At 45.0% G+C, this 27,255-nt stretch overlaps 1 protein-coding gene and 1 long non-coding RNA gene across 2 annotated transcripts in view; one reads left to right on the top strand and one right to left on the bottom strand.

The window, feature by feature from the left end:
• The window catches only part of LOC129337053 (glycerol-3-phosphate acyltransferase 3-like), a 57,674-nt gene that overhangs the window by 24,258 nt on the left and 6,161 nt on the right, over positions 1-27,255 (bottom strand). Inside the window, exons 2-4 of the mRNA XM_054990521.1 lie at positions 13,385-13,457; positions 7,546-7,816; positions 5,563-5,637 (exon numbers count right to left, since the gene is read on the bottom strand). Coding sequence (XP_054846496.1) covers positions 5,563-5,637; positions 7,546-7,816; positions 13,385-13,457 — 419 coding nt within the window. The remainder of the gene's footprint in view (positions 1-5,562; positions 5,638-7,545; positions 7,817-13,384; positions 13,458-27,255) is intronic.
• On the top strand, positions 8,491-23,749 carry LOC129337054 (uncharacterized). The gene is made up of 3 exons (XR_008597767.1): positions 8,491-8,602; positions 17,892-18,023; positions 22,697-23,749. It is a non-coding gene; the product is annotated as an uncharacterized LOC129337054 (long non-coding RNA).

Genomic DNA, 27,255 nt, shown 5'->3' with positions numbered 1-27,255 from the left:
AGATCGTCTAAATGCTTCCTTAAATCCTCAAAGAAGCTTTCTTTTGCACCGTTAGGTGCATAAAGTCCGACTACCAACACTCTCTTTAAATTCCAATTACATTCCACCGCTACAAATCTAGCTTCCACATCTCTCATAACAAATTTTGGCTGCAGCTCCTCTTTTATGTACAACACCACTCCTCTTTTTTTCTTGTTAGAAGCCGCTACAAATTCTTTGCCCAATTTTCCAGATTTTAAATATTTTGCATCCTGTTTTCTAATATGGGTCTCCTGCAAACAAACAATATCACATTTTTGTTTTAGTAGCCAATGAAAAATAATTTTCCTCTTATTCGGTGAGTTTAGTCCATTTACATTCCAAGATAATACATTACACTCCATATTCATGGTTTTGTTGGTAAGTCTTTTTCATTGTCCTTGATAAATCTCTCCATCTCCCGCTCAGATCTGATGCGTTTTTTTGCCCCTCCAAACTCAAAGGACACTCCTTCCGGTAACTCCCATCTGTATCTGATATTCATGTCCTTCAAAGTTTGAATTAGCACTCTATATTTTTTCCTGTCCAGTAACACTGATCTGGGCAGTTCCTTCATTATGATAATCGTCTTGCCATCAATCTCCAATGGATCTTGAAATTGTTTTGTCACAATCCTCTCTTTCATGTTTCTAGTTGTAAACTGCACAATCACATCCCTTGGTAGTTTCCTCTGGGTTGCAATTCTCGAATTCACACGGTACGCCACATCTAGGATAGCCACAATTTCCTCCTCCTCCTTCCCCAGGTAATCAGCCAACACCTCGGTCATCTGTTCTTGCGCTGACTTCCCTTCCACTTCTGGCAGACCACGAAAACGAAGCTGCTTCTCCATGTGTTTAGTTTCTGCAACTGACATCCTCCCCTTCACCAGTCTCATCTCTGTTTGTTGCGTTTCTATTAAATTCTCCATCGCGTCTTCTACTGTTTTAACTCTCTGCTGCGTTCCTTGTAATTCACTACTAATCGTTTCCACGCCTTTTTTCACTTCTGACAGCTCCGACTTTACTGTCTGTGTAACTTCTTTGACCTCTTTAATAAGCTCCAATTTCGTGTCTTTAAGTTCTTTCATCATGTCTATAAGCTTTTTGTCCAAATTTTCTATTGCCGATTGCCACTCTTTTTTCGACATCGTGGGGCTTGCTTTAGCTCGCTCCCACGAATCTGCTCTCTTCCTTAGCTCCGTGGCGTATGTTTAAACGTTTTCTTTTTTTTCAAATGTCCCAATCTTTGCCAAAATTAATTTTTTGTATCCAAAATGTCGGGCGTCTTTTCTCTATGGTTTCTCTATGTTATTGTAATCCAAGATGGCCTACTTCCTCTTCCGCTGAAGCCGCGACCCTTCCCTTTTCAAAAATGGCGATTCCCTACTTCCTGTCCGTCGGCAAGGGCCGCTTCCCTCCAGCCACTCTATTGTTGTTACGCACTTCCTGTCTCCCGTCTTCCCACAGCAGGTCTCGCGATGGTGTCTTTTTCCCACAGCTCCAAAACCACAGGTATTCAAAACAATAGTCCGATTTTTGCAATAACTTCTTTAAATTTAGTCTCTTTTAAAATACAACTCCTGCCGAGTCTTCACCTCCTTTTCATTAGTCTGTTGCAGTTTAAAAATCTACTTTCTTTCCTCTCTGTTTTTATCAATCTGTCCCGTTTCAAGAGATAGCGATCTTTACCTTCTCTTCAACTTTCTCGGGTTGTAATCGCTGTTTCGATCTTAAATTCTCCTCTCGACTTCCCTCCCCGATCGAAGCTTGGGTATGTAGGTCTTATGCCAGCCGAATTGGCCCCAGAACTGCCGCAGAGATTATAGCCGACCCGTCGCAAGGTGGGACCTCAAGGATTGGGGGGGAGACTCCTTGAGTAGAGCCCCCCCTCATCCGAGATCTAGCTCACCCTAGGGTCTTGAGCGTTCTTTGCCTGCTCCCCGCCTGAGAGCAGTCGGCCGCGGGTTATTTTCACCCCTCCGGCCGGTTAAAACGGCAGTCCGGTCAGCTCCGCAAATGGAGCTGCGTTAGACCTCCATGAATCCCAAACCGGAAGTCGAAAGGAGTCAGATTGCTGTTGGGAGTCAATAAGGGAAAAGGGGAGGGGGAGGTGGGATAACACATATTAAGAAAAGGGGTATATTGTTGTCAAATGTTTTTGAAATGTATGTGAACCCATCCAATAAAAACTTTATTTTTTTTTTAAAAAAGGGATGGGTTCTCTCCCCCACCTGCCGCTGCCCTCCTCCCCAGTCAAAGATGGTTGGCAAAGAGCTTGATTTTATGGTGTGTTATCATGGCCAGAGTGCCAGACTAAGCCTGAAAAGACTTGGGGGTCAAAGCTTCACAGTGTCATGAATCCAAGGATAAAAGCAAAATAGAAATGTTACAAAGAAAGAAAGAAAGAAATCTCATGGGACAGCTTTGGGCGGGCCAGCCATTCTCAGCTTTAGCCAACTTCTCAAGGCTGTTGTGAGGACAGGATGAGAGAACCACCCATGTTAGCTTGAGCGCCTCAGAACAATTGGATAAGAGCGTAAATATATACAAGGCTATACACCAGCTTACATGACTCTTCTTGAGCATTTCTGAGGCCCTGAAAGGTTATTAGAAATGTAGCAGAGGTGCAGCTTCATTTTGGAGTCCCTCTAGAACACCTTGAGGGCTTGCATCTCCTCACCAATTCCACATAGAAAGGCTATCAGCACACATCCTCTCTCTCTCACACGCATAGCTGCAGGGATTATGTGTGCTTGTTCCACTGCACCATTAAGCTTTCTCAACTTGATTTAGAAGGTGTTAAAACAAACCACTCATTGCTGTCACTTACAGATATGTGGTAATGTCAGTGTGTCACGCTACAATATGAAGCAGACCTGTTGCCAACACGACCTTCATTTGACTGAACCTATAAATTGACCTCAGTTTAGTGACAACAGGCTGTTGGAAAAGAATCTAGGAATGCTGAATTTGGAATGCAAGTCTCCGAGTCTGCATGTATTGGCAAGGTTGCCTCAGGTAAACAGTTGTTGTGCTACAGCGTGTTGCGACTTGTGCACCAAAAGACAGCTGCTACATATTTTAGGACTCATGAAGCAAGCCACTGGGTAACTTGAAAAACTAACTTGGGTGACTTTGGAATGGCCTGTAAAATCTTATAGGCCTGTTAAGAGGTGGCTGAGCTCTGTTCTGTTTCCTAGGATGCATCCATGCTTCAGGAAACGTTGGGCTATCCTGGAGTTAGAGGAGTCATTCACTTCCTGGAATGCCCTGTCCACAAAGGAAAAGCCAGTTGTAAATGACTGCTAGAATGGAATGGCAGTGCAGTGTCCAATTATGTCTGAATGCCGCTTAGATGAAACCCTCTTTAAAAAGAAAAATTTAATTTTCAACAGCAAATACCTATCCCAAATAACTATCCTGCCATCTGTTTGCATATTTGGTGCCCTCCCCCTGCCCCATATTGAGAGAATTTATTGCTCCTTCTGAAAGGTGATACTTCCCAGAGCATGAAAACATTACCCCACCACCCGCCCACCCACACACACACACACACACACCCCACCTCTTTTGTTCTTCTCCAGAAATAGTAGAAGTGCATAAGTGAATAGAGATGGGCACGAACAGCAATACGAACAACAAAAAAGCCACGAACAACCAAATCTGCTGTTCGCGAACAAGTGGTTCGTGAGGCCCCATTCTAAACAAACAGGTGGTCGTTGCAAGCCTCATTCCCCTGAACTCTGCCTGAACTCCTGCTGTTGCTCTGGAAACCTCAGTCTAAGCCCAATTTAGCTTGATAGGCAGGTCTTCCTTTCAAGTGTGGAGCTCCAACTTTGTTACAAGGGAGGCTCTGGTTTTGCAGACAGTGTAGAGGGAGAGGCAGTTGCTGTTGGCATTTTGATAGAGTGCATTGGAGCTTGAGTTTTCTTTGTGTGTGGTGGGATAGGGATCTACCCCTTCAAGTTCCAGGGCTGCTGCCAGACTCTGGGCCAAGCTATTATTTATTATCGGTACCTTTCCTGCTGCCTGCTCAGGTAAGGTTTCTGGGAGTGGTGCGGTAGGGATCTACCTCTTCAAGTTCCAGGGCTGCTGCCAGGCTCTGGGCCAAGGTATTATTTATTATTGGTACCTTTCCAGCTGCCTGCTCAGGTCAGGTTTCTGGGAGTGGTGCAGTTGGGATCTTGATTTGGATGATGGCTGAAGCAGAGCCTGCTGGCCCCCACGAACAGCCAACCACGAACATGTTTGTGAACAGGGCCATGTTCGTGGTTGTTCATGAGTCCATGTTCGTGGATGGCAACAAACAACATCATGTTTGGGTTCATCTCTACACATGAACCCTTTGGTTGCCAGTTAAATGGTGAAGCTGTTTCAAAACAACACCAAATCTTTAGACATGCACGGGGGAGCATAATTGGAGGCTGCCTCACCAAAAATAAAGACCATTTTCCACACACACAGGTCGAGCATGTCACAAAGGAGGATAGACTTGACCTGACATTTTCTAGGTTTTCCGGTTCTTCTTTTTAAAAATAGTCATTTACCTCATCCCTCATCTGTGATCTAAAGTGGTACAGCCCAGAAATACCTTCAGCAGGCAATACAATGACCTTGGACAGCTTCTCATTCAGTGCTTCCCAAGGGCCAGTGATAGTTAAACCAAGCATTGAACAACCTTCTCTCTAATAACCAACAGTCCCCATCCAGGTCCTAAAAAATCCACACAACAAGGACAGCTAAAGCTACAATGAGGGTCTCACAAACCCAAGGGAACCTTAAAGTGGCATTAAAAGCCAAATTATGACAAATAATAATAGTTTGGGGGGTTGAAAACCCAAAACGTTAGGCCTGATGTTGACAAACATACTGAAAAGCTCAGAAAGCATAATGAGTTGTCACAGGAATCCAAAATGGCGCCTGACATTCTAGCAGTGGCCATCATGAGAAGGAATGGGACACTGTAGAGACAATGGGGGAGAAAAAATGGAGCTAACAGAGGGAAGGAAGCACAGCCAGAGGGGAATATGACTTCCCTTCTCTTGCAAGTCCCTTACCCATCTCTTCCTACTTTCCATCACTTCCTATTTATTTATATCCTCCTTTTCTCTTCAAAAGAGATCCAAAGGGGTTTCCATTTACCTCTTCCATTTTATCCTCACAACAACCCTGTGAGGTAAGTTAGGCTGAGAGGATGTGCCTGGCCCAAGTTCACCCGCTGAACTTCCATGGCAGAGTGGGGATTCCAAGGGAGGTCTCCGAGATCCTCGTCTGATACACTAACCACTACACCATGCTGCCTCTCCAGCTCACAGAGGCACCCACACCACACCATTGCACACAACTGCTTTCGAGAAAAAGAACATCCCTGGCCAAGTCGATACTGCTGTAGAGGCGCCTTCCTGGAGTGCAGCTATACCTTTGTGATACCATCTTTGATGCAAGAAGGTTGCTTAAGGCCGAGTCCAACCTTCATTTCCCTCTTTGGTAAACTCTTCTTTCCCCAGAAGAAGATGATTCGCGGCAAACGAGACCTACTTACTCGCTGTTTGGCAGCTTCCCCACAAGGGTGGTGCCCACAATCATGGAGAGGATCCCAATGGTTGCCAAGGTGACACTAGGGGAAAAAAATGAAAGAGAAACACCAAGATGTATTTCTCAATCAGGGACCAGGAGATGCCAGTCGGAGTATTTTCTAGTAAATTGCAATTTGAGAACCCATCCTCCTAGTTTGTTCAGAAGAAGGAACCTTTCTGGGGATAACAGTCTTGGTCTTTGCTGCTCACCTTATCCTCGAGTAGGCCTTTATTGACCTCTGTTGAAGGAAAGATGCCAAATTTGGCCTTCATCAGTATTGCCCTTAGCCGTGCCCTGCTCAGATGGCACAAAGGAGGTCCTTCAGTTTGCAGAATACAATCTCTTTGCCCCTCACTAGTTAAAAGGGGCCACTGACTGTATCTTAGGCCTGGAACCGGCTCTGCTTCTTTCTAGTCGATGGCAGTTTTGCCGCTGACTTCAATAAAATATGGATTGCACCCCACTTCCCCCCATCTGAAGCCTTAAGTTTATTCTGCAGTTCAACAAATTGCTAATTAGAAATTAGAGCATTCTCAAGTCTCGCATCTCACTACCACTGCTTTAGAAATCATAACATTGCAGGCATTATTTTGAACCTTCTATTCAACCCCAGAAAGTACACATTCTGGCTTGGATCCCACCCAAATTATTGCTGATGGAAGAATTTCCAACAGCGGAATATGACTTTCTTGCCTTCCCCTTCCTGTTGCATCTGTCTCCCCCCTCCCTGAAACAACGCTCTTCTATCAGTAAAGAGTCCAGTAGCACCTTTAAGACTAACCAATTTTATGGTAGCATAAGCTTTCGAGAACCACAGCTCTCTTCGTCAGATGCATGGTTATGCACATGCACAAAGATGCATTTTCAACATGCATCTGATGAAGAGAGCTATGGCTCTCAAAAGCTTATGCTACCATAACGTTGGTTAGCTTTAATGGTGCTGCTGGACTTTTTACTATTTTGCTACTACAGACTAACACGGCTAACTCCTCTTCTCTTAGTGGAAGTAGAATCCAACCCTTTGGGATTAAGAGCCCAGATCACAACAGAGGTCATTTCGTAGAAAAAGAGCTGGAGGAACTCATTAGCATAACTCATTAGCATAACTGATTTGCATATGCCACGCCCCTTGACATCACCAGAAGTGTGTCATTAGCATGCCTTATTTGCATATGCCACACCCCTGATCTCACCGATCCTAGCTGTTTTGGACCCAATCCTGGCCATTCAGGGCTGAAATTGGGCCCAAAATGGCAAAAAGGGGCTGAAAATGGCCGAATAGGGGCCCAAATAGTCAGGATCAGGCCACTGCTGAGTGGGAGAGTGATCCACCACCTGTCAGAGGTCCGATCCAGGCCGTTTCAGCCCCAATCCAGGCTGAAACGGGCCCCAAATGGCCGAGAGTCAGGTGGGCGGGGCCACCTGACATGTGACCTCTTTGGGGAACTGCCGGATCTGCGTTCCTGTGTGTCCCCCCTCGAAATGAGCCCAGCCAGTTTCCATTACCACAACAGATGCGATACAATAATCACAAGTCTACTCATTTTTCAAAACCACTTTTCAAAAGCAAGGTGTCAGTGACACAGTGTGCCAGTTCTCACATAACATGTGTAAGAAACAGCCAAAAATTATTGGGGTCAGTCCCCAGTTCTCAGGAACCTTTTTGTGTTGGAAGAGACTGCCAGGCATTTACACATACTCACACATGCGTGCAAATGACCCAATTTCAGCACCTCGTTCATCATTTGAGGGCAAGCAAAGGATCACAGAAACCAAGCAAGTCTCACATGAATGTATGGCTAGATCATACATTATCATGTGACTATGCATGCACCCAAACTAGAGGCCTTCAGGTCACGTGCCAGCCCCTATTTCTGGGCTTCCAACAATGGAACCACCCCAACAGCTTCTACATATATACCTCCGTGCAATTTTGAGCAAGACTCACCGAAGAGGAAGCAGGAGACAATACCGCACAAAGACCCCAATAACCCACACCACAGTCAGCCGTAAACTGATGTAGTGGAAGTTGATATTGGTCCTGGTGAGGAGGTTCCAGGAGACCAGCTCCTCCGATGTGAATCTTTGGGTGACCTCGTCTTCCACGATTGCTTCTAATCCTTTTTTACAGTAATAGAATGCATCGGAGAGTTCGAAGTCCCCTCGGCGCAGGCCTGCGATAGCCTCTTCCATTGTGGTGTGATCTCTCTGTATGATAACTTTGGAACAAGAAAAATATATATATATATATAAAGCCATAATAAGATATTTTAACCAGACAGAAGCAATTTTCCCTTGTGCCGTTTCAATGGAACACCTAGTACCGTTTTCATGTTTAACGTATGCTCTGTATTAAAGAAAGACTGCTAGCAACATTCCCTCCTTGGAGGAACAGTGTCAGAAAGGAATCCTTTGCCTTGGGAAGTCACATGGGCCACTGATTCCTGCAGGGGTCATATCATCTTTCACACGTGGACTGACTCATCATCATGAATCAGCGGAGAGATATTTGCTCTGGAAGCACATTTCTTGTAATGCGCTTGCTATCAATTGACCGACTGATAGGGAAGGGGCGAGTGTCTTGCTGCAAACACATGCCAGGAGCACATAAGCTGCAAACACATGTCAGGAAGTCACCTGACAGAAGAGGGGGAAACAGTGTTATGACCTCTCCAGCGTCGAGATCAGGACTCTGGACAGTAGACCAAGAGAGATGGGCACAGAGACACCAGTGTACCGTAACAAGGAATGGAACAAAGGTCTGAGCCATCAGGGATCTGTTCCACCCCTGAGTGCCCTTGCCTTGGGGCGGCTTCTCTCAGTGAGCAGGCAAGCAGAAACAGGAGGCACGGCGCCCTTCTATGCATGTTCACTACCAACAGACCTTTCCAAAAGGCAGCAAATCGAAAAAAGATGGCTGCAAAGGTGTTGTCCACATTCCGGCAGATGGGGCTCCATAGCCCATGGGCTGAAGAGCACTGTCCTGTATTCCATTGCTGCTACAGGTTGGTATAGTGGTTAAGAGCTACTGCCTGGTCTCATGAAAGTGATTCTTGCTGTCCATAAGTAACTAGCAGAGCCAGGTGTAGTGGTTGAGAGCGGCAGGAATCTAATCTGGAGAACCGGGTTTTATTCCCCAATCCTCTGCTTAAAGCCAGGTGGGGTGACCTTGGGTCAGTCAGTTTCTCGGAGCTCTCTCAGCCCCACCCACCTTACAGGGTGTTTGTTGTGGGGATAATAATAACATACTTTGTAAACCACTCTGAGTGGGTGTTAAATTGTCCTGAAGGGTGGTATATAAATCAAATGTTATATTACTACTACTACTACTACTACTACTACTACTACAATAAATGCTGTTTTTGTAAGGCACCTAATGTAGGTTTTCTGCATATGTGGTGAAATTGTTTGCATGCAGAGGTTTATTGGCAGGAGGGTTTCCAACATCCAGGTGGTGCCTGGAGATCTCCTGGAATTACAACTGATCTCCAGGTGACAGACATCAGTTGCCCTAGAGAAAATGGTTGCTTTGGAGGGTGCACTTTATGGCATTATACCCCACTGAGGCCCCTCCCTTTCCCAAATACCACCCTCTCCAGTCTCCACCCCCACCCCCCCAATCTCTAGAAATTTCCTGGCAACGCTACAAGGAAATAGCAAACACCCTTAAGGAAGGTAGAGGAGTAGACTTTCAGGTAACCCAGAGACTTTACTTGTAAACTATGTTGTACCAAAAGGTTTAAAAAACTTGTTTCTTCATTTGATTAAAGTTGCAAGGATTATGTCTCCAAAATACTGGAAAGGACCTAGTATAAGTGAATGGATTTCTCAGTCTAAAGAAACATTGTCAAAAGTAACTTGATTACAAAGAGGAGGTAATGTATCTAATATGCAAGAATTATTTTTAACCATGCTAATGTTTATGCATGAATTAATGTTTTGGCAAGGGTTTGGGAACACTGTCAACAAGTTGTTATAAACAGAATAAGAAATTATACTTGCTTATGTTGAAATAATTTTTTAAAGAATTCCCCATTTTATTATCATAACAATCCTGCTAGGAAGCTAGGGGACAACAACACAACTAATGTCACGTATTGAAACTGTAAGGGAGTAGGGAATGGGATCGGAATCCAGGTGCCTAATCCAAGTCCAGGGCTTTGATTTATTTCTTATCCAAGTTGCAAACTAACACCTGGCCTTCAATTGTTCGGGGGGGGGGCTCAACTAGGGTTGCCAAGTCCCTATACCCTCCAGGTTTGGGGGGGGGGGAGAACCTGACATGTACCTTGTGCTGGTGATGGAGTCTCCTTTAGCGTCCGCGTTTGTATGTGCACGCTCTGGCGCCTGTGTGATGGCGTCTCTTCTGGAAGTGATGTTATTGTACCAGCTACAGGAGAGCTCCCATCCTCGGTGTGCGGCTGATTCGGCTCGTTTGGGACCCAAACTGACCCCAAACAAAGCATGGGAGTGCTCCCGCGACCAGAGCAACAACATCACTTCCGGGAGTGAGTGCACCACACATGTTCCTGGAGTGCCTACCGGTGGTGGGCAACCTCCAGGGACTTGACACCTCCTGCTAATCACTGGCGGATTGGCGGGCAAGGAGGCAAGCCCCCGGGAATTTGCCTGCCACTGGTAGGCACCGGGGAACCATAGGCTCAATGCTTCAATGTACAAAACAAAATTCTCTACACAGAAAATCAGATGTCAGGAAGAAGGGTTCCAACCAGCCTTCTCAATATTCAATCTGCCTACAGACTGAACATGGCACAATCCGCACACTAGTTTACTACTTCTGTCAGAGCTAAGCCTCGCGAAGTCAGCAAACGCACTTGTTCCCAAAAATGCCTATACATTTTGCTATTCAGTTCAGAATATCTGAGGAAGGAAACCTCCTCATGTTCACTCCTGCATAGGTGAAGACACACTGCCTTTCCCCCCTCACCTCTGATTCCTTCCTGCCTAAGATCCAGAGGAGTTAGCCCTGTTAGTCTGTAGTAGCAAAATCAAAAAGAGTCCAGTAGCACCTTTAAGACTAACCAATTTTATTGTAGCATAAGCTTTCGAGAATCACAGTTCTCTTCGTCAGATGCATGGAGGGCAGAAGGAAACTGGTCAAATGTAGAGGAGGAGAGGGGAGGGGAGGGGGGGAGGGAGGAGAGGGGGGATGTAAACTGCTGTCTGCATCTCCATATCAAAGGAGTTGTTTACATCCCCCTCTCCTTCCTCCCCCCTCCCCTCCCCTCTCCTCCTCTACATTTGACCAGTTTCCTTCTGCCCTCCATGCATCTGACGAAGAGAACTGTGATTCTCGAAAGCTTATGCTACAATAAAATTGGTTAGTCTTAAAGGTGCTACTGGACTCTTTTTTATCTTCCTGCCTAAATCACCCCAGGGCCTCATTCCCACTGTTGCGGGTCCTCTTTGGGGAAAGTTGTTAGTCTGAGGCCTACTAGGTCAAGCATTCACCTAGTGACCTCGTGCCCTGAGCCGACAAGCTGAATCTCAATTTCAACAGGGATCTTAAAAACAGAGCAGTTAACATCTGAACTTTGTCCAGAAAATGGAAGCCCAGAGGAAAGTGTGAAATCGTTCATTACAAAACCGCATTGCCCAATGTTATTCTTTTACACCCTGAAGGCAACAGGGTCATTAAGATATGTAAAGCTGCCGGATAAGCATACCATTTCTAGATTAAAACAGCCACGTCACTAACCCAGGGCAAGCAGCCAGCTCGAACGGCACCAACATGTCTATTCCTTCACCTGCTCCACTGGAAATTCAACTGCTCTCTTGCTTGTTCTATTTACTGGATTATAGGCTACTTAATATTACAAAGGCCCAACCTCTTCCTGGCAGGAAAAGCTACACACATTGAATTTTGGTCTGCCCTACAGCTGTTATGGCCAGGGCTTTTTTTCAGCTGGAACGCGGTGGAACGGAGTTCCGGAACCTCTGGAAAATGGTCACATGGCTGGTGGCCCCGCCCCCTGATCTCCAGGCAGAAGGGAGTTTAGACTCTTTGGGGAAAGCAGCACGGAGGACAATCTCAACTCCCCTCTGTCTGGAGATCAGGGGGCGGGGCCACCAGCCATGTGACCATTTTCTCCAAGGGCAACCCACTGAGTTCCACCACCTCTTTTCCCAGAAAAAAAGCCCTGATTATGGCACTTGACTCCTGCTGACAGAAAGGAGAAGAGGCAACCCCCACAGGAGACTCGAAGTTCCCTGATGTAATACAACACACACACACACACACACCCCAGTAATGCCAGTCCAGTGGCTTTAGAGAACAAAACAATCCTTCAAGTCAACAGCTGGCGGAGAAGAAAGCCGCATCACAGAACCCGACCCTGATGAATTATGCAAGCCCAAGCTGGCATTGAATGCGACACACCGCAGATGCGGCATTAAGTAGCTCTGGGTCACATTCACAGAGAAAACCAGGAGGAGGCTCCAGGGAAGTAAAAATCTAAGGCAGCAGGGCGGTGAAAAAACTCTCGGATGATTTCCTCCCTTTCTTTAAGCCATCTAAAGGAGGCGATCCAAGAGAGCAGAACACCTTTCCAGAAGCTAGCAGGGAATAAATTGAGAACGTCATCCTTCTTCCCTCTCCACCCTCCTCCCTGGCCCCAGTCAGCCACATCTAGCTGCCACGTCATACAGCAAATATTCCAACCACATTAAGGTGAAACCATCATTTCATAAGCAGGGTAAAAAGGAAATAGCATTAAGCAATTGCCCTTCCTCACAAGAGAGGGCTGACAAAGTCCCAAGAAGCCAGAGAGAAAAGGGTGTCATCATAACTAAGGCCACCAACAAAAAAATCAAGAATTAATCAAGTAATCTACCTTTTAGCCAATGGATCGATTAAACACGTTTGTGCTTGGCCAAAAGCTTGTACATTTAATTTTTTTTTTCTCCACCAGTCCCTGTCACAGGAACACATTTCAACCAAAGTCAATAAACATGTAAAATATAAACAAGCGTAAAAAGTAAATCAACTCTGAACTACCAACCATTAAAGTTAGTCTTCCACAATTAATTAACTAAACCTTTAGTTGATCCATCTACTCATTAAGCCAATTAAACCCTGCAGCCCCATTCGGAATCCAATCAGAAGCAGATGCATAACGTAGTTACTAGCTGGGCATTCCGCATAGCACTCGCCATTCCAGGAATCCCATTGGTTGGATACAGCCGTGCCCAATTCCACTTCTCAGCACAGTCCCCATTCCACACGGTTTTATCCATTGAGGTCCCATAACCCCCAGCATATCTTTTTTGTGATGGGGGGGGAGGGCTTCCTCTCCTTTTCACCAGAGGAAAAGCTGCTTGGATCCAACCCCGCAATTCAATCAAGAAAGCAGCCACTTCTGCAGAATCAATTTCTTTACTCTTGCCACTTCGTTCTAACCCAAAATGAGCTCACACAAGGATGTAAATAAAAAAAATAATAACAGCAACAACAACATTTGATTTATACACTGCCTTTCAGATAACTTAACACCCACTCAGAGCAGTTTACAAAGTGTGTTATTATTATCCTCACAACAACAGCTTTAGAGGGAAGTTTCCAAAGATGGGAAGAAATAGTTGAACACACTCTAGTCTATCAAGTCAACCGTCTGGGGCATCTCTGAATAAAATGTATAGATCTTGTGTTTACCACGGATCTTCTTTCGGCTCTCAGACTCCTCTTCCACTGCCTGACAATGGGATAGCACTTTAAGATTTCAAGTAAGGGTTGAGGACAAATTCTAAGTTCATAAGCAACAGCTTACCATTTGAACTGGGAATTTTCTGGACTTCTGCCCGCTTTTCTCTTATTCCTTTTTGAATTCGCAGAGTAGCCCACTGTTTGGAAAGAATAAAGAGGAAAGGGAAGCAGATGAGGTCACCTTTTAAGAAGATACATACATAACACTGCCTATCTTTCCCAAATCATAACAATCACAGGAGAAAGTTGCTGATCTAAAAGTCACTATTCTTATACAAAAAACTTCAAAGGGAGAATCCAATGTGAAGCTGATGAGTTAGAATACATTAATAAGTACAAGAATATTCCTCCCCATCCCGGTCTTAACAACAACCTGGAATTCCTCCTTCACTATAGGCATTAATATCTTGCATATCTCATCCCTTATGGTTGTTAAGTAGTTCAACTATATTTATTTATTTACTGTATTTATACTCTACCTTTTTCCCCAATGGGGACTCAAGGCAGCTTACATAATTCTCCTCTCTATTTTATCCCCAAAACAACCCTGTGAGGTAGGTTAAGCTGTGTGTGTGTGACTGGCCCGAGGTCACACAGAAAGCTGCATGGGAGAGTGGATATTATCAGCTTATCGTGTTTTATACTGCACTCAATTCTGTGTTAGTTTTACTATGCCCCTCCCCACTCTGAGTAAACAGATTACTCTTTTGATTGGATTTTGTTTTAAACTGGCATCTTTCTCTTGTGTACATAAACAGAAAGAATTAATGGAAGTACACTTTGCATACTTGATAAACTGAGCTCCGGCTCATGAAAGGTTATGTTAGAATAAATTCTGCTTATCTCCAAAATGATTGGAGATTACTATGACTGGATTACTATTTTCTTTAGATTAGAGACCAAGAAGATTTTCAAGGTATAAACTTTTGAGAACCCAAGTTTCCTTCTTTAGCTCCTGCTTTTCTAGAGCAGACCAACTCTCCTACCTAACCGAAACTGTTTTCTTTTGCTTAAATTAAACGCGAATGTCTCCCTTTGAGGATGCAAAGTAATGCTCATAGAGATAGTGGAATAAATGCATATTTCCCCCCACCAACAATCATAAACACCAGGAAACTGTGGCTATATAGATGGGATACCCAGACATAGCAAATCTCCAACACCATCTTCCCCCATATGAAAACCCACCCACTCCACACCTTAAGATCTACTTGTGGGAGACCCTGCTGAAAGTACAATAATTTGTGGGGACAAAATTGGCAACTGCGAGGAGCAGGGACTTCTTGGTTTCTGCCCCATGATCATGAAATGCCCTCTCAGCCTTTCTCCTTGTAAACTGTAAAAACGTTTTTGTTCTGCCAGTCTTTCAATAAACATCTCTGCCCACTGAACACTAACACTTGGTCCAGCTGCTGATGAATTTAATTTTGTAAAGCGACTGGTCTTTTAAATTTAAAAAGCCAACAAATCAAAAGTTACTTTATGAATTGCGCTGTGAATTATCATCATCCATGGGGAAGACCAGCCAGCCAGCCCAGCAAAAATTAATATCAAACCAACCATGGTCCCCGTATAACTCAATAAATATTACTGTACAAATTTGTACAGTGTGGTAGATGAATGTTTTAAACACATGGTTTATGATGCTCACAACTTCTCTAAATGTTTATTTCAAAAGTGATCAAATACCAATGCGCTACTGACTTCCCACACAAGTCAGTCTGGGCTCAGGGGAGGTAACTAGAGATGGGCACGAACTACAAAAAAACCAAACCATGAGGTTCGTGGTTCATGGATTTTCACGAACCAGGAACCACGAACTGGCACAAACTGGGGCAAGTTTACAAACCAGTTCATGGTTCATGGAGTGTAAATGCCCCTTTCCAGCCACTTAGCAACAGCAGGGAAAGGGATATTTGACAGTTTAAAGGGCTCTTTCCTTCCTTGCAAGTGGCAGGTCCCTTTAAACTATCAGCTGGCAGGCGGCAGGGGGGATCCTCCCCTCACTGCCTGCCAGCTGATAGTTTAAAGGGACCTGCCACCATTTAAACTGGCCCTTTATGACCCAAACAAACTAGTAGACCAGTTCGTGGAAACGAGCTGCCATGAACCACTGGTTCGCGAACCACAAACCGGCCTGGTTTGTGTGTTTTTTTGGGTTGTAATTCAATTCGTGCCCATCTCTAGAAGTAACTAAGCACTGTGCCACCAATGGTGACATTTGAGGTGGATCCAACCATCCTCTAAGTAGCTATCCCCCAGCTTATGTGGATCTTCCTCCAATGGAAGAACCACTAAAGTTGGAGGAAGACTCCTTAGACTGTAGGCAGAGCCCAAACTTAAGCCAACATGAAAGGTGAGGTATAAATAAGAACTACATGAACTAATCAACTTTGCTTTGTGAAGTGGTAGAATTACGGTAGGATCCACCCTACTAATTTTACCTCTACTGTATGTATCTGGTTCTGGTATTTTCCCCATACTTTTTGTTTTGTCTGTGTCTCTTCAAAATAAGCTTTGGAAAAGTCTGGTTCACACAAGGGAAGAACAAGGTAGCAAAGACCTGAGGTGGTAGAATAGATTGTCCTCCGTTTGCATTGGAAGAATCAAGTTTTGAGGTTCTCCATTATGTTAAAATCTCCTTGCAGATACAAAACCAGCAAACCAGGAGAGGGGGAAGAACATTTTTCTTATCACTGTGCCAGCTATTTGCACTGAGTTTTTTTCATGTGAAGGAATATTCAAAAATGGTCATCTTCCCCCTGTAATCTAAAGCAATGCACTCTAGTCAACCACCTCAGGGCTCCAAGACCTCACTTTCTTGTGTATATGAAACAGGGCTCATTTACTGAACAATTATCTATACACAGACTAAAAAAGAGAGATTGATTGATTGATGGAAGGAGACAGTGCATACATTCTGGAGAAGGTGGCCCACTTCACAGGAAAAGGATGGTAGACAGCCTAAAGATGTGTTTCTTTTGGGAAGGTGAGGTAAGGAAGGGTAGAGGGAGAAGAGAACCAAGCTAAGAAAAGCAGCTTGAAAACCAACCATGGTTTTCATGGTTGGCTTGAAAACCAACAATTTATGATGGAATCTCCCCTTGATTACAAAAAGGAACAAAAGTATTGGGTCCACCTCACACACATTTTGAATTTCTTACACAGAACCACATTTGTGGAGAAGTTAATATAAAGCCTTCATGAAAACACGAACATGCAGTTATCAGAACTGTGGGACTTTTCACTATACGTGTGAAGGAAAAGTTGACCGAAAGTTGAAGGAAAAGTAGCTTCTCAGCATGTATGTGCCACCCATAGTATTAGATTCAGTCAGCTTTTTCACTCAATCTCTCTCAATTCCCTTTCTGAATATAGCCACTATCCCACATGGCTTTTGTCCACGCAAGCTCCATAATCTCCAACATAACCTTTTCGGTGATCAAAGGGGATCCCTTCCTCCTATTTTCCCTAGTGGAAATGCTGGCTGGATCCAAACCATATAAAGGTCAAAGGCCCTCGATATCGAGAATCTGCTGTTACCGGGCAGGGCTGATGCATAAATAAAGCTTATTGCTCAAAGCCTTACAAGTCACCGATTCCAAACCTCGCCTTGAATACAACGAATGCAAAGAACTGCTGTGAACCACTTAAAAACCATGGGTTTCACCAGGAGAACAAATCCAATTTAAATCGAGTTCCTCCATTTATACCGAACTATAACTGAAGCTGTAACTGAAATGGCCATGTTACCTGACAATGAAACTAACAGTGCAATCCTAAAGAGAGTTACTCCAGTCTAAACCCATTGTAAGGCTTTACTCTGCCGAGGAGACCACAAATCGCACATCTATGAGCATGGAAGGATAAAGAGCCAGGATATGCATGCCCCTGAGCACTAAGAGTACCGAACTTCCCTGGATGAAACATCACTGAAAGACAATGCAGTGATGTAAGGGAAGATTTCCCATTTCCTGGCAGCCCACAGAATAATATAGAACACTATTATACTAATAAAACAGGAGTCCTGTGGCACTTTAGAGACAACACAATTTATTCCAGCATAAGCTTTCATGAGTCACGGTTTGCTTCATCAGATGCATGGAGAGCAAATCCATTAGACTGTTGCACTTATACTAACAACAGGAAGGCATGGGGGACGAGAGATGTTACAAACAACATGCACCTGATGAAGTGAGCTCTGACTCATGAAAGCTGACATGGGAATAAGAGTGATTAGTCTTCAAAGTTCTATGGAACTCCTCTTTTATTTTGCTTCTACAGACAAGCACAGCTAGCTACTCATCTGGGCTCTTTATTATACTAATTCAATGCTTGATCTCACCAGAGAGCAAAGATTTCCTAAGGGTGATTGTTTGTTTTTAAACACACAAATGAGACCTCAGTTCATGTTTGACATATTGTAGTACTGACAGTTTCCCGAAGAGTCATTGATCCAGCGTTGACTTACGTTAACATTTGAATTATGATCCCATCATTTTTCTAAAAACTGTTTACTTTAGTAGACATTTTTAAAAAATACAACTTTTCCCCTCCATCCACTCTGCAAGGATAACACAGCGCCAGAAGCCAGAAGTATCCCCTCTCCGCAGCCATGATGGGAACTCGAAACCAATTCAGTGCGCAGGAAAGAAAGTGTATTACAACACTAGAGTGGCTCCCACCCCTATGACTCCACTGAGGTAAGTTTATTTATTAAAATATTTATACCCCATCTTTCTTTTTAACTTCAGTGTGAAACCTTCCTCTGAATTAAGTGGATTTTCTACTGGAAGAAGAGCCGCCTAAGTTGGAGGAAGGCAACTTGGTAGATGGTTGGTTCCACCACAGTATGACAGCCAAAGATGCCTTTCGACACACTTTTACAAAAGGATGTCCACATATCTGACACAGTGTCATACACAGTGTCCACTGCATACAGCACTCTAGCTGCTTTCAACACACTTTTACAAAAGGATGTCCACATATCTGACACAGTGTAGTAGCTCATCTTCTTCACTCCCTGCTGGGTGGTTTCTATTTTCTTGAAATTTTTATTTAAAAAATAGGATATAACAATAGAAAGTGCACAATAAAGCTTATACAGGCAGTAGTTGAAATTAATTTTAGATGTATACTAACTTATACAAATAATACCTTTAAAATTAAATTATAACTTAAACAAGCACAACATTTTAAATTGAGTTAAACTGATGAAATTTTAGTTGTATAATAAATCTCCTTCCTTCTCCTGGTCATAGATCCAGAGGAGTTAGCTGTGTTAGTCTGTAGTAGCAAAATCAAAAAGAGTCCAGTAGCACCTTTAAGACTAACCAACTTTATTGTTGGTTATTTAAGACTAACCAACTTTATTGTTGGTTATTTAAGACTAACCAACTTTATTGTTAGTTATTTAAGACTAACCAACAATAAAGTTGGTTAGTCTTAAAGGTGCTACTGGACTCTTTTTGATCTTCCTTCTCCTTGTTACTTATACAAAATTTAACATCAACTATTTTACTAATCATTCCCTGTGTTTCATCCTTTTATCTTTATACTGTTACCTTAATTAATATTAGTGTCCAGGGGCTGTGCCTCAGACCCCGGCCTCGCCGGGAGGAAGCAATGGGCGACAGCCGGGAGGCAGCGGCCCTGCTGCCCCGGCCAGCCATCAGAGCCAGAACCTGCCTATGCCAGGGAAAATGGGCAAAGGTCCAAGGCCCCAGGGGGCTAGAAGGGGCAGGGTGAGGCCAGCTAGCCCCACACTCTAGGAAGAAGGCAGGAGGCTGGGCAAAGTAGAGGGAGAAGGCAAGGGCAGTGGAAATAGGGACCCAGCAGCTGCCCAAGCAGAGCCCTTACCTGATGAGGAGAAGCAGCCCCAACAGCTCAGTGCCACGCCCCAGCCTATACACCAGCTAGAAGGCAATAGCCAGGCTCAGGGAGTGCCAGGAGCCAAGCAACTCCAGGTGAAGCTGCCACAGGCATTCTGGGGGAGGAGCTGGGCAGCCAGCCAAGGGGCCACAGCTGGGCCTGCCTTTGGCAATCAGCAGAGTCAGGGAGGCTTGACAGCCAGGCAACAAGACACAGCTGTTGCTAGTCAATGGAGCCAGATCAGCTAGCCCAGCTGCAACTACTTGGGGCAGCCCAGAACAAGGCTGGCAGGAGGGAGGGGTGGAGAAAGGAGGCCCTGTAAAGGATGGCTGGGAAGAGCCCTGGGGTGGTGGTTTGAGTAGGAGTTATGGAGTGGAGGAGGAGCAGAGCGAGAGCAAAGACCCAGAGGCGAGTCGAAGGAGGAACTGATGGCAGAGATCAAAGAGGGTGAGCGGCACAGGTTGAGCGGGCCAGCGAGTGGATTGAGAGGGAGTCTGGGTGCTGTATACTGCCCCTCCTTCCACAGAGTAGGGACCCGCAGAATCCCTGGTCCCCCTTTGACGCCAGGGCCGGATGGCGTGGCGCCCTGCCCAGCGGGGACGGCGGTGAGCCCTGACAATTAGTAATCAAAGAAATCTCTCCTTTTCCCCAAAATTCAACTATTGGTCTATTATGTACATAAGTAGTTAATTTGGCCATTGAGGCATATTCATGAACCTTATCTGTCCACTCTGACACTTCAGGAGAGGCATCAGTTTTCCATCTCGCTGCATATAGCACTCTAGCTGCTATCGCCATGTAACGAAAGAGGTCTCCTTGCTCTTTTTGGAGATTATTTGGTAGGATATTTAACAACATGTTTTTTGGATTGGGTGGTTTCTATTTTCCTTTCCAAAATAATTGTATGTTCAACAACTATTACAAAGTTACTATTTTCTCAAGCTCCACAGTTGCCGTATCCAGGGAAGGACAGCTTCTACGTTCCCCAAGGCCCCTCTTAGGGTTGCAGGTCCCTTCACTCTCCCGGTGCGAGACTGCAGGGCCGGCGCGCCCATGGAGGCCAGGTAGGCGGTGGCCTCGGGCGCGCGGGCACTGGAGGGGCGCTGGAGGGGGTGTTGGGGGCAGAGGCGCGCGCAGCGAAGCTGGCATGACAGGGCCGCCTGTAGCTACTGCTGCAGCCAGCCAGCCAGCCAGCCAGCCCCTTGCTGCCGCCGCCGCCGCCACCACACACCTCAGCCGGGCGCAGCCTCTGTGCGCCGCTCGAGCAGCGGCTCGTGGCTTCTGCGCCCAGCTGGGGCGCGCGGCGGTGGCAGCACGGAGCTGGCTGGCTGGCTGCAGCAGCAGCTGTAGCCAGCCACGCCAGCTCAGCTGCGCGCTCCTCCGCCCCAGCCGGGCGCAGAAGCCGTGAGCTGCTGCTGGGGTGGCGCACGGAGCAGCCTCCGCGTGCCGCTACAGCAGCAGCCCGCAGCTTCTGCACTCGGCTGGGGCATGTGGCGGCGGCGGCACGGGGCTGCCTGGCTGGCTACAGCTACTGCTGCAGCCAGCCATGCCAGCTCAGCTGCGCGCTCCTCCGCCCCAGCCGAGTGCAGAAGCTGTGAGCTGCTGCTGGGGCAGCACACAGAGCAGCCTCCACGCGCTGCTCCAGCAGCAGCCCGCAGCTTCTGCGCTCGGCAGTCCGCGCGCAGCCCAGCCCCCCTGTGGTGCGTGATGACGTCTGTGATGATGTCATCACGCCTCCCGTGGGGCGCGTGTGCGCCCGCCGCCGCAGGCGCTAAAACCTCTGGCGCCGGCCCTGCGAGACTGTAATGCTGGGTCTTACCTCCCCTCCTCTGTCTCTTGCACACATGCTCCCGTCTGGCATAATGACATCACTTCCAGGAACTGATGTCATTATGCCAGCCGGGAGAATGCGTGCAAGAGACAGAGAGACCATTCAGCCATTTGGAGAGTTCAGGCGCTCCCTGGCCACCCTTTGACCCACGTGATGACATCACTTCCAGGAAGTGATGTCATCACGTGGGTCAAATGGTAGCAGCTTCTGCACTCTCCAAATGGCTGAATGGCCTCCCACAGGGCCCGATTCGGCTCGATTCGGCACGGGGTGCGGGAGGACGCTGCACTGCCCAGGGGGTGCCGCAACCCCTACTGGCCCGGTCAGTGGGGGCAAGGGTGAGAGGTGGAAGCAGGATATCCCCCACCCCAGGTGGGATAATGGCATGCCTAGCCCCTCTAAATACAAGTTCAGAGGCCAAAAGTATTCTTAAGCCACAGAAAGTGCTATAAGGAAACATGGTGCTCATTAGGGTTGCTTAAAAACCCACCAGTTCGGCTCATGTTCTGTTTGCCACTTGCCTACAGAGAGCCATGTTTTTTGACAGACAGCCTACTTGTTGATCTATTTTTGCCTCCCTCCTTCCTAACAGTGCAATACAATGCAATACACCTTAAGTTGTAGCTTACTTAGCTTCTGCATAAATCCAGCTTTGCGTTTGACACACAATTCACAGCACACCTGGTACTCCCCGAGTTTGAGCCCATGTAAAACCTCGCTAGCTACTTTCTGCAAAGCAACCTGGGGTTTGTGTTTAAAAATAGGCCTAGGCGTTTCCACATCTTGGCATTGTGTCGGCAGTCAGCTGGGGAACGAGACGTTGCCAAGACGCAGAACCACCAAAGCAGCAGATGCTTAGCAAGGCAAAGAAAAAGAGCAGTGCCCGACAAGCCAAACCACCCACTTCCAAGAACGAACGATGTCTGGGAAAGAGAAACAACCATCTATCCCTTGGAACCCTCTCTAGCAATGTGAAGCAGCATTACGGCTCAGCAGATTATTAATTTAAGAATGTTATTAAAGCAGAGCTGAGAAGTGTGTGTGAGAGAAAGACAGAGAGAGAGAGACACAAAAATTTGGATTAGCAAAAATCACATGATCAATGGTAACACCCCTTGAGGCTGCAGACCAGATGGGGGATTGTATGATTAAATAATTCGTGCACACTCCAGGGAGAAAAGAAGGCTACGTAGAACGCTTTTCCATAGATACTGGTTTTGAGTGAATGATAAGATTGTAGTGGGGAGAAAGGCATACAACTCTCAAAACTGTACAGTCTGGAAAAAATTTGCCATTCGATTTCACCAGGTTTATAAACTGAACTTTCAGGGCTTGTTGCCTATCACTTTCAACACTCTGGACCGCTCTTTGCTAGCCTTGTAGCTAAACATTTTTGCAGGCGCAAGAGAAAGTACAGCGGGTGCCTAGGAAAGACAGATTTTTTTTTCTAGAGCATGGACGGCCAGCCTGTAGGTGAATTTATTTATTTCATTTATACCCCACTTTTCTCCTCAATGGGAACCCAAAACAGCTTCCATTATTCCTCCTCCTTATACTCACAACAACCCTGCGAGGTGAAGAGGAGAATGTGTGACTGGCTTAAGATCACCCAGAAAGTCTCCATGGTGGAGTGAAGATTCAAAAATACTGCACCGCACTGCTTCTGTCTCCCAGGTCAGCCAGAGAAAAGGTGATGCGAAAGGCTGGGACAGCCGCTGCCGGTCCATACAGACAATGCCGACCATGATCTAATTCAAGATCAGGCAGGTTCATGCGCACCAAATGGTACATCGTGGCACAGTAAGGCATGGTCAGTTTCAAAACATCATCGAGTCCCTCTGTGTATCCAAAGAACCACCTGCTCCCATATAAATGTACTTCAACATTAAGGTTTTCAACAGAGTGCCAACTACTGAGGACTGGATTTATAAATTGCTGTACATGGCGGAAATGGACAAAATGACAAGGAAACTGAGAGACCTTGATCCAGGACAGTTTAACACGGATTGGGAGAAGCTGAAACAATATTTAGTGAAGAAATGGGAGGAGAACTGTGGCAGTTTGAAAATTACTGAAATACAATAAAAGTAGAGGGAGGTGACTTTACCGGGGGGCGGAGAGTTAAATGAGAATTTCTAAGCAATCATTTTATTAGACTATTATATATAGCATTAAGTATTATAGGTGTTATTATAAGAATTATAATGATAGAAATTAACTAACTATAAGGATAGAAACTAATTTCATTTCTGGCAATAATCGTATAATGGAGATAATTTTATAATTGCAATGAAGAAATTTAAGCAAGGTGGGAAAATATATATTAATGTATAGATCATGTATTAAATTGATTGACGTAGTTTGGAGGTATATATGGGTCAAATTGGTTGACTATTTTTGGTGGATAGTTGCATAATGGAAGAATTATATAATTATATAATTAAAACAGTACGAAGATAAGATATGTAGAAAAAGTAATATATAGAGTATAAGTTAAATTGGTTGACTTATATTGAATGTACTGTTTATAGAAGTATCTAAAATTATGCTAAATGAGGGATAAATTGTTTGTCCCATATTGAAGATGAGATTATAAGATAGAGTATAGAGTACCAAAATTAGCTAAATGATTATTATTAAAAGAAAATATGCCAAGAATGTATTATTTAGTTATGCATTATTTAGTTGTTAAAGTAAGTAGGAAGACAGAAGGAGCACTGTGTTATATAGATAAGCTTAGAAGAAAGTGAAAGTTTATGTTTGATAGATAGAATAAATTTGAAATGAGTAAGGGAAAAGGGACAAGGGGTTGGAAAACTGTTGGAAGTCAACAAAAGGGGGGGAAGGGAGGGGGTTAGAATTGGAAAAATTAAAGGAAACTGATTGTAATGTATAATTTAATGACATCTAATCCAATAAAAAAAATTAAAAAAAAAAAAAGGTTTTCAACAGAGGATTTATTTTGCCTGCTACAAGTATCAACTGGGCCTTTGTGGCTGTGCTACCCCATCTGTGGTACCCACAGGGCTTTTTTTCAGCAGGAACACGGGGGAACGGAGTTCCGGAACCTCTTGAAAATGGTCACATGGCTGGTGGCCCCGCCCCCTGATCTCCAGACAGAGGGGAGTTGAGGGCAATCTCAACTCCCCTCTGCCTGGAGATCAGGGGGCGGGGCCATCAGCCATGTGACCATTTTCTCCGAGGGCAACCCACTGAGTTCCACCACCTCTTTTCCCAGAAAAAAAGCCCTGGGTACCCAGGATGGATTTGAAACTCGAATCGATTTAAATCACGATTTAAATCACTAGTCAGACTAGATTTAAATCATGGTTTTCTACATAAAGACTCCTCACACTTAACTTCTTATGCAGATCTATTCTACTCCCAACAATCTTCTACTCATTGAGTTTTTTGAAACTTAGCTCTTATAAGGGGTTGGTTCTGTGTTCAAAGATTTGCACAGGAACCATGGGATTAAGGTTTTTTCCTCAACTGTGTATGTTTATTTTATAACCTTTTTGGTGTGAAGAGAAGTGATCGCTACAGAAACAAATTCAGTTTTGAGAACTGTAAAACCAAGCATCTGTGAGAATATCTTCTAGATAGAAAAACTGCCCCATAATCTTACAGAAACCTCTGGAAGAGCATGACATTGTAAATGGATTCATGGAATTCGTTTACCAAAAAATTTAAACACTGCATGAATATACAGCCTCGTGCTACATAATTAAAAACTAATCCTTATTTCATGATGATAACCGTTGGACTATAATTATCTTAAACAGAAAACTCTCTTTAGATAGATTTTTCCTCAAAAAACATTTTATTAAAAAAATTCAATTTCAATTAAAAAATCAGATTTTTTTTGATTTTTCAAAAATATCATTGCCTTTTATCAACCCTGGTGGCGTCCCATCTTCCTGTACCAGCTTACCTGAAGCTTTCATTTTTGAGTTTTAGATCCCAGACAAGGATATTTTTTCCCATGTATTTGGTGAGAGGCTTTCTTCCTCTTTCAACTACTTACTGTGTCGCTCTTTTAACTAGTGATTTTATTGGTGATTTTAACTGCTGTTAGTGTACTTAATGGATTGATCATGAATTGTTTTATTGTTGTTCCAAGTTGTTCTTTTTTTTAGGGAGAGAGATGGCTCACAGCCTGGTGTTCGAGTCAGCTCATGACTATATCTCAATAAGGAAACAAAGAATTTAACGCACATCTCAGATCTTCTGAGATCTTCCAAGAAGCAGGTTCATCCTTCAATCCCTCCACCTGACGATCAAAACAAAAAGCCTCATTTCAGGAAGCACGTGCACCACACCTGTACTAAGTGATGTCAACACAGTTACACAGCCAGCTAGACTACCCACAATGGAGCCAACTGCTTTGTCCCGATATCTGTAGCAGCCCCAAGGATGCAGAAGTCAACCATCCAGCTTCAGAGAAGTAGACCAACTGGAGCTACGAGAAGGAAATAATGGTTGGGATGAGCAGTCTACATGCCACAGTTCAGTAGACGGGGCTTGCAATCTTACTCTACCTCTCCCTACCCCGCAGGTTGTAGATGGAAGGAGAAAATTGACAGCTCTCCACTGGTGTATATAAAGCCACAGCTCCCCCAATCAAAGGTTGCCTTCTACAGCCAGGCAAATGAAGCTTGGAAAGGGCACAGCAATACAGGAAGACTTCAATTATCCTTGCTACAAAACAGGGATCTGCTTCCACCACCAGTCACACAAAAAAACAATAATTAGGCAATTGTTAGTAGTTCTGGGAGCAACTTCACTGCAAAAGGTTATAGAACAAGAAAGAGATTCGCCGATTTCATATGTGGGGCCAGCCCAGAGAGAGGAATAGCTGGGAGAGACAATGACAGAAACCAAGAAAAATCAGTTGTGATGTGATTAGCCCACAACAAGGTGGAGCTCTAGGACATCTGCCTCCTTGTCTACATCTAGGCAGTTACAATAGCACAGAGACTGGCTATCAGAGACCGTATGGAAGTGAGAGTTGGACACTGAGGGAAGCTGACAAGAGTTGGACACGGGAAAAGCTGACAGGAAGAAAGCTGATTCATTTGAAATGTGGTGCTGGACGGTCCCATGGATGGCCAAAAAGAGAAATAAGTGGGTTCTAGACAGGGTTTTTTTTCAGGCGGAACACGGGGAAACGGAGTTCTGGCACCTCTTGAAAATACTCGGCAATAGTGCGTGAAAATAATATGATTTCAAAGAATCCCGGGTGTTTCTTCCTCATTTCCCTCTTGAGAGTTCCGCCACCTCTTTTCCCAGAAAAAAAAACCCTGGTTCTAGATCAAATCAAGCCTGAATTCTCCCTAGAAGCTAAAATGATGAGATTGAGGCTATCAGTCTCATCATGAGAAGACAGGACTCACTGGAAAAGACAATAATGCTGGGAAAAGTGGAAGGCAGTAGGAAACGAGGAAGACCCCAAATGAGATGGCTTGACTCAATAAAGGAAGCCACATCCACCAGTTTGCAAGGCTGTTAATGACAGGGCATTTTGGATATCTTTCATTCGTGGGGTCGCCATAAGTTGGAAGTGACTTGACAGCACATAACACACAATTGTATGTCCAGCATATCAGGGCCTGGTGACATCTACCTTTTCTTGGCAACCTATAAGGGGACTCTGCTCGCAGGGGGTCTCCTGTTCTACTCCCTCTTTATATAATAATCCAGCCCCCACAGCGTTCCCAGTTGTTGCACTGCAGTTCTGTTTGGGGAAAGAATGCAGCCAGTAACTGCTGAGTCCTTCCACTCGGGGTGGCTTAAGCAGCAGCTGACTGGAGAACTTCTGCCGCCCCTGAGCACTGATGGATGGGGAGGAGAAAGACCCGGGAACCTTAACCAAAGGGCATCAGACAGCAGTGGCATCAGAGTGCATGTGTATCCATGCTAGACACGGCTGTCTGTTCAAGAGCCAATACCCTCTGGGTAGGAAATCAGAGCCTTCTCTTCATTAAGCTGTGCTCAGCAGCAACAGCTAGAAGTTTTCCAGTAACACAATGATCCTAAGCAGATTTAGACCTTTCTAAGTCCATTGACATAAGTGGACTGAGAAGGGATGCAATTTTGCTTAGGACTGCCCCATGAGCCGCTACACAAACTGCCTCTGGCTTCCACCAAGGAGTTCTGGGAAGCTTGCACCAGGTAATCCAGTTTGATCCTGGCAACAGTGAGGAAAGCTAGGCAGGGAGATCCATGAGTTT

This window comes from Eublepharis macularius, chromosome 10 (assembly GCF_028583425.1).
Source record: "Eublepharis macularius isolate TG4126 chromosome 10, MPM_Emac_v1.0, whole genome shotgun sequence".
Lineage (NCBI taxonomy): Eukaryota > Metazoa > Chordata > Lepidosauria > Squamata > Eublepharidae > Eublepharis > Eublepharis macularius.
This window is presented reverse-complemented; position numbering and strand designations above follow the sequence as displayed.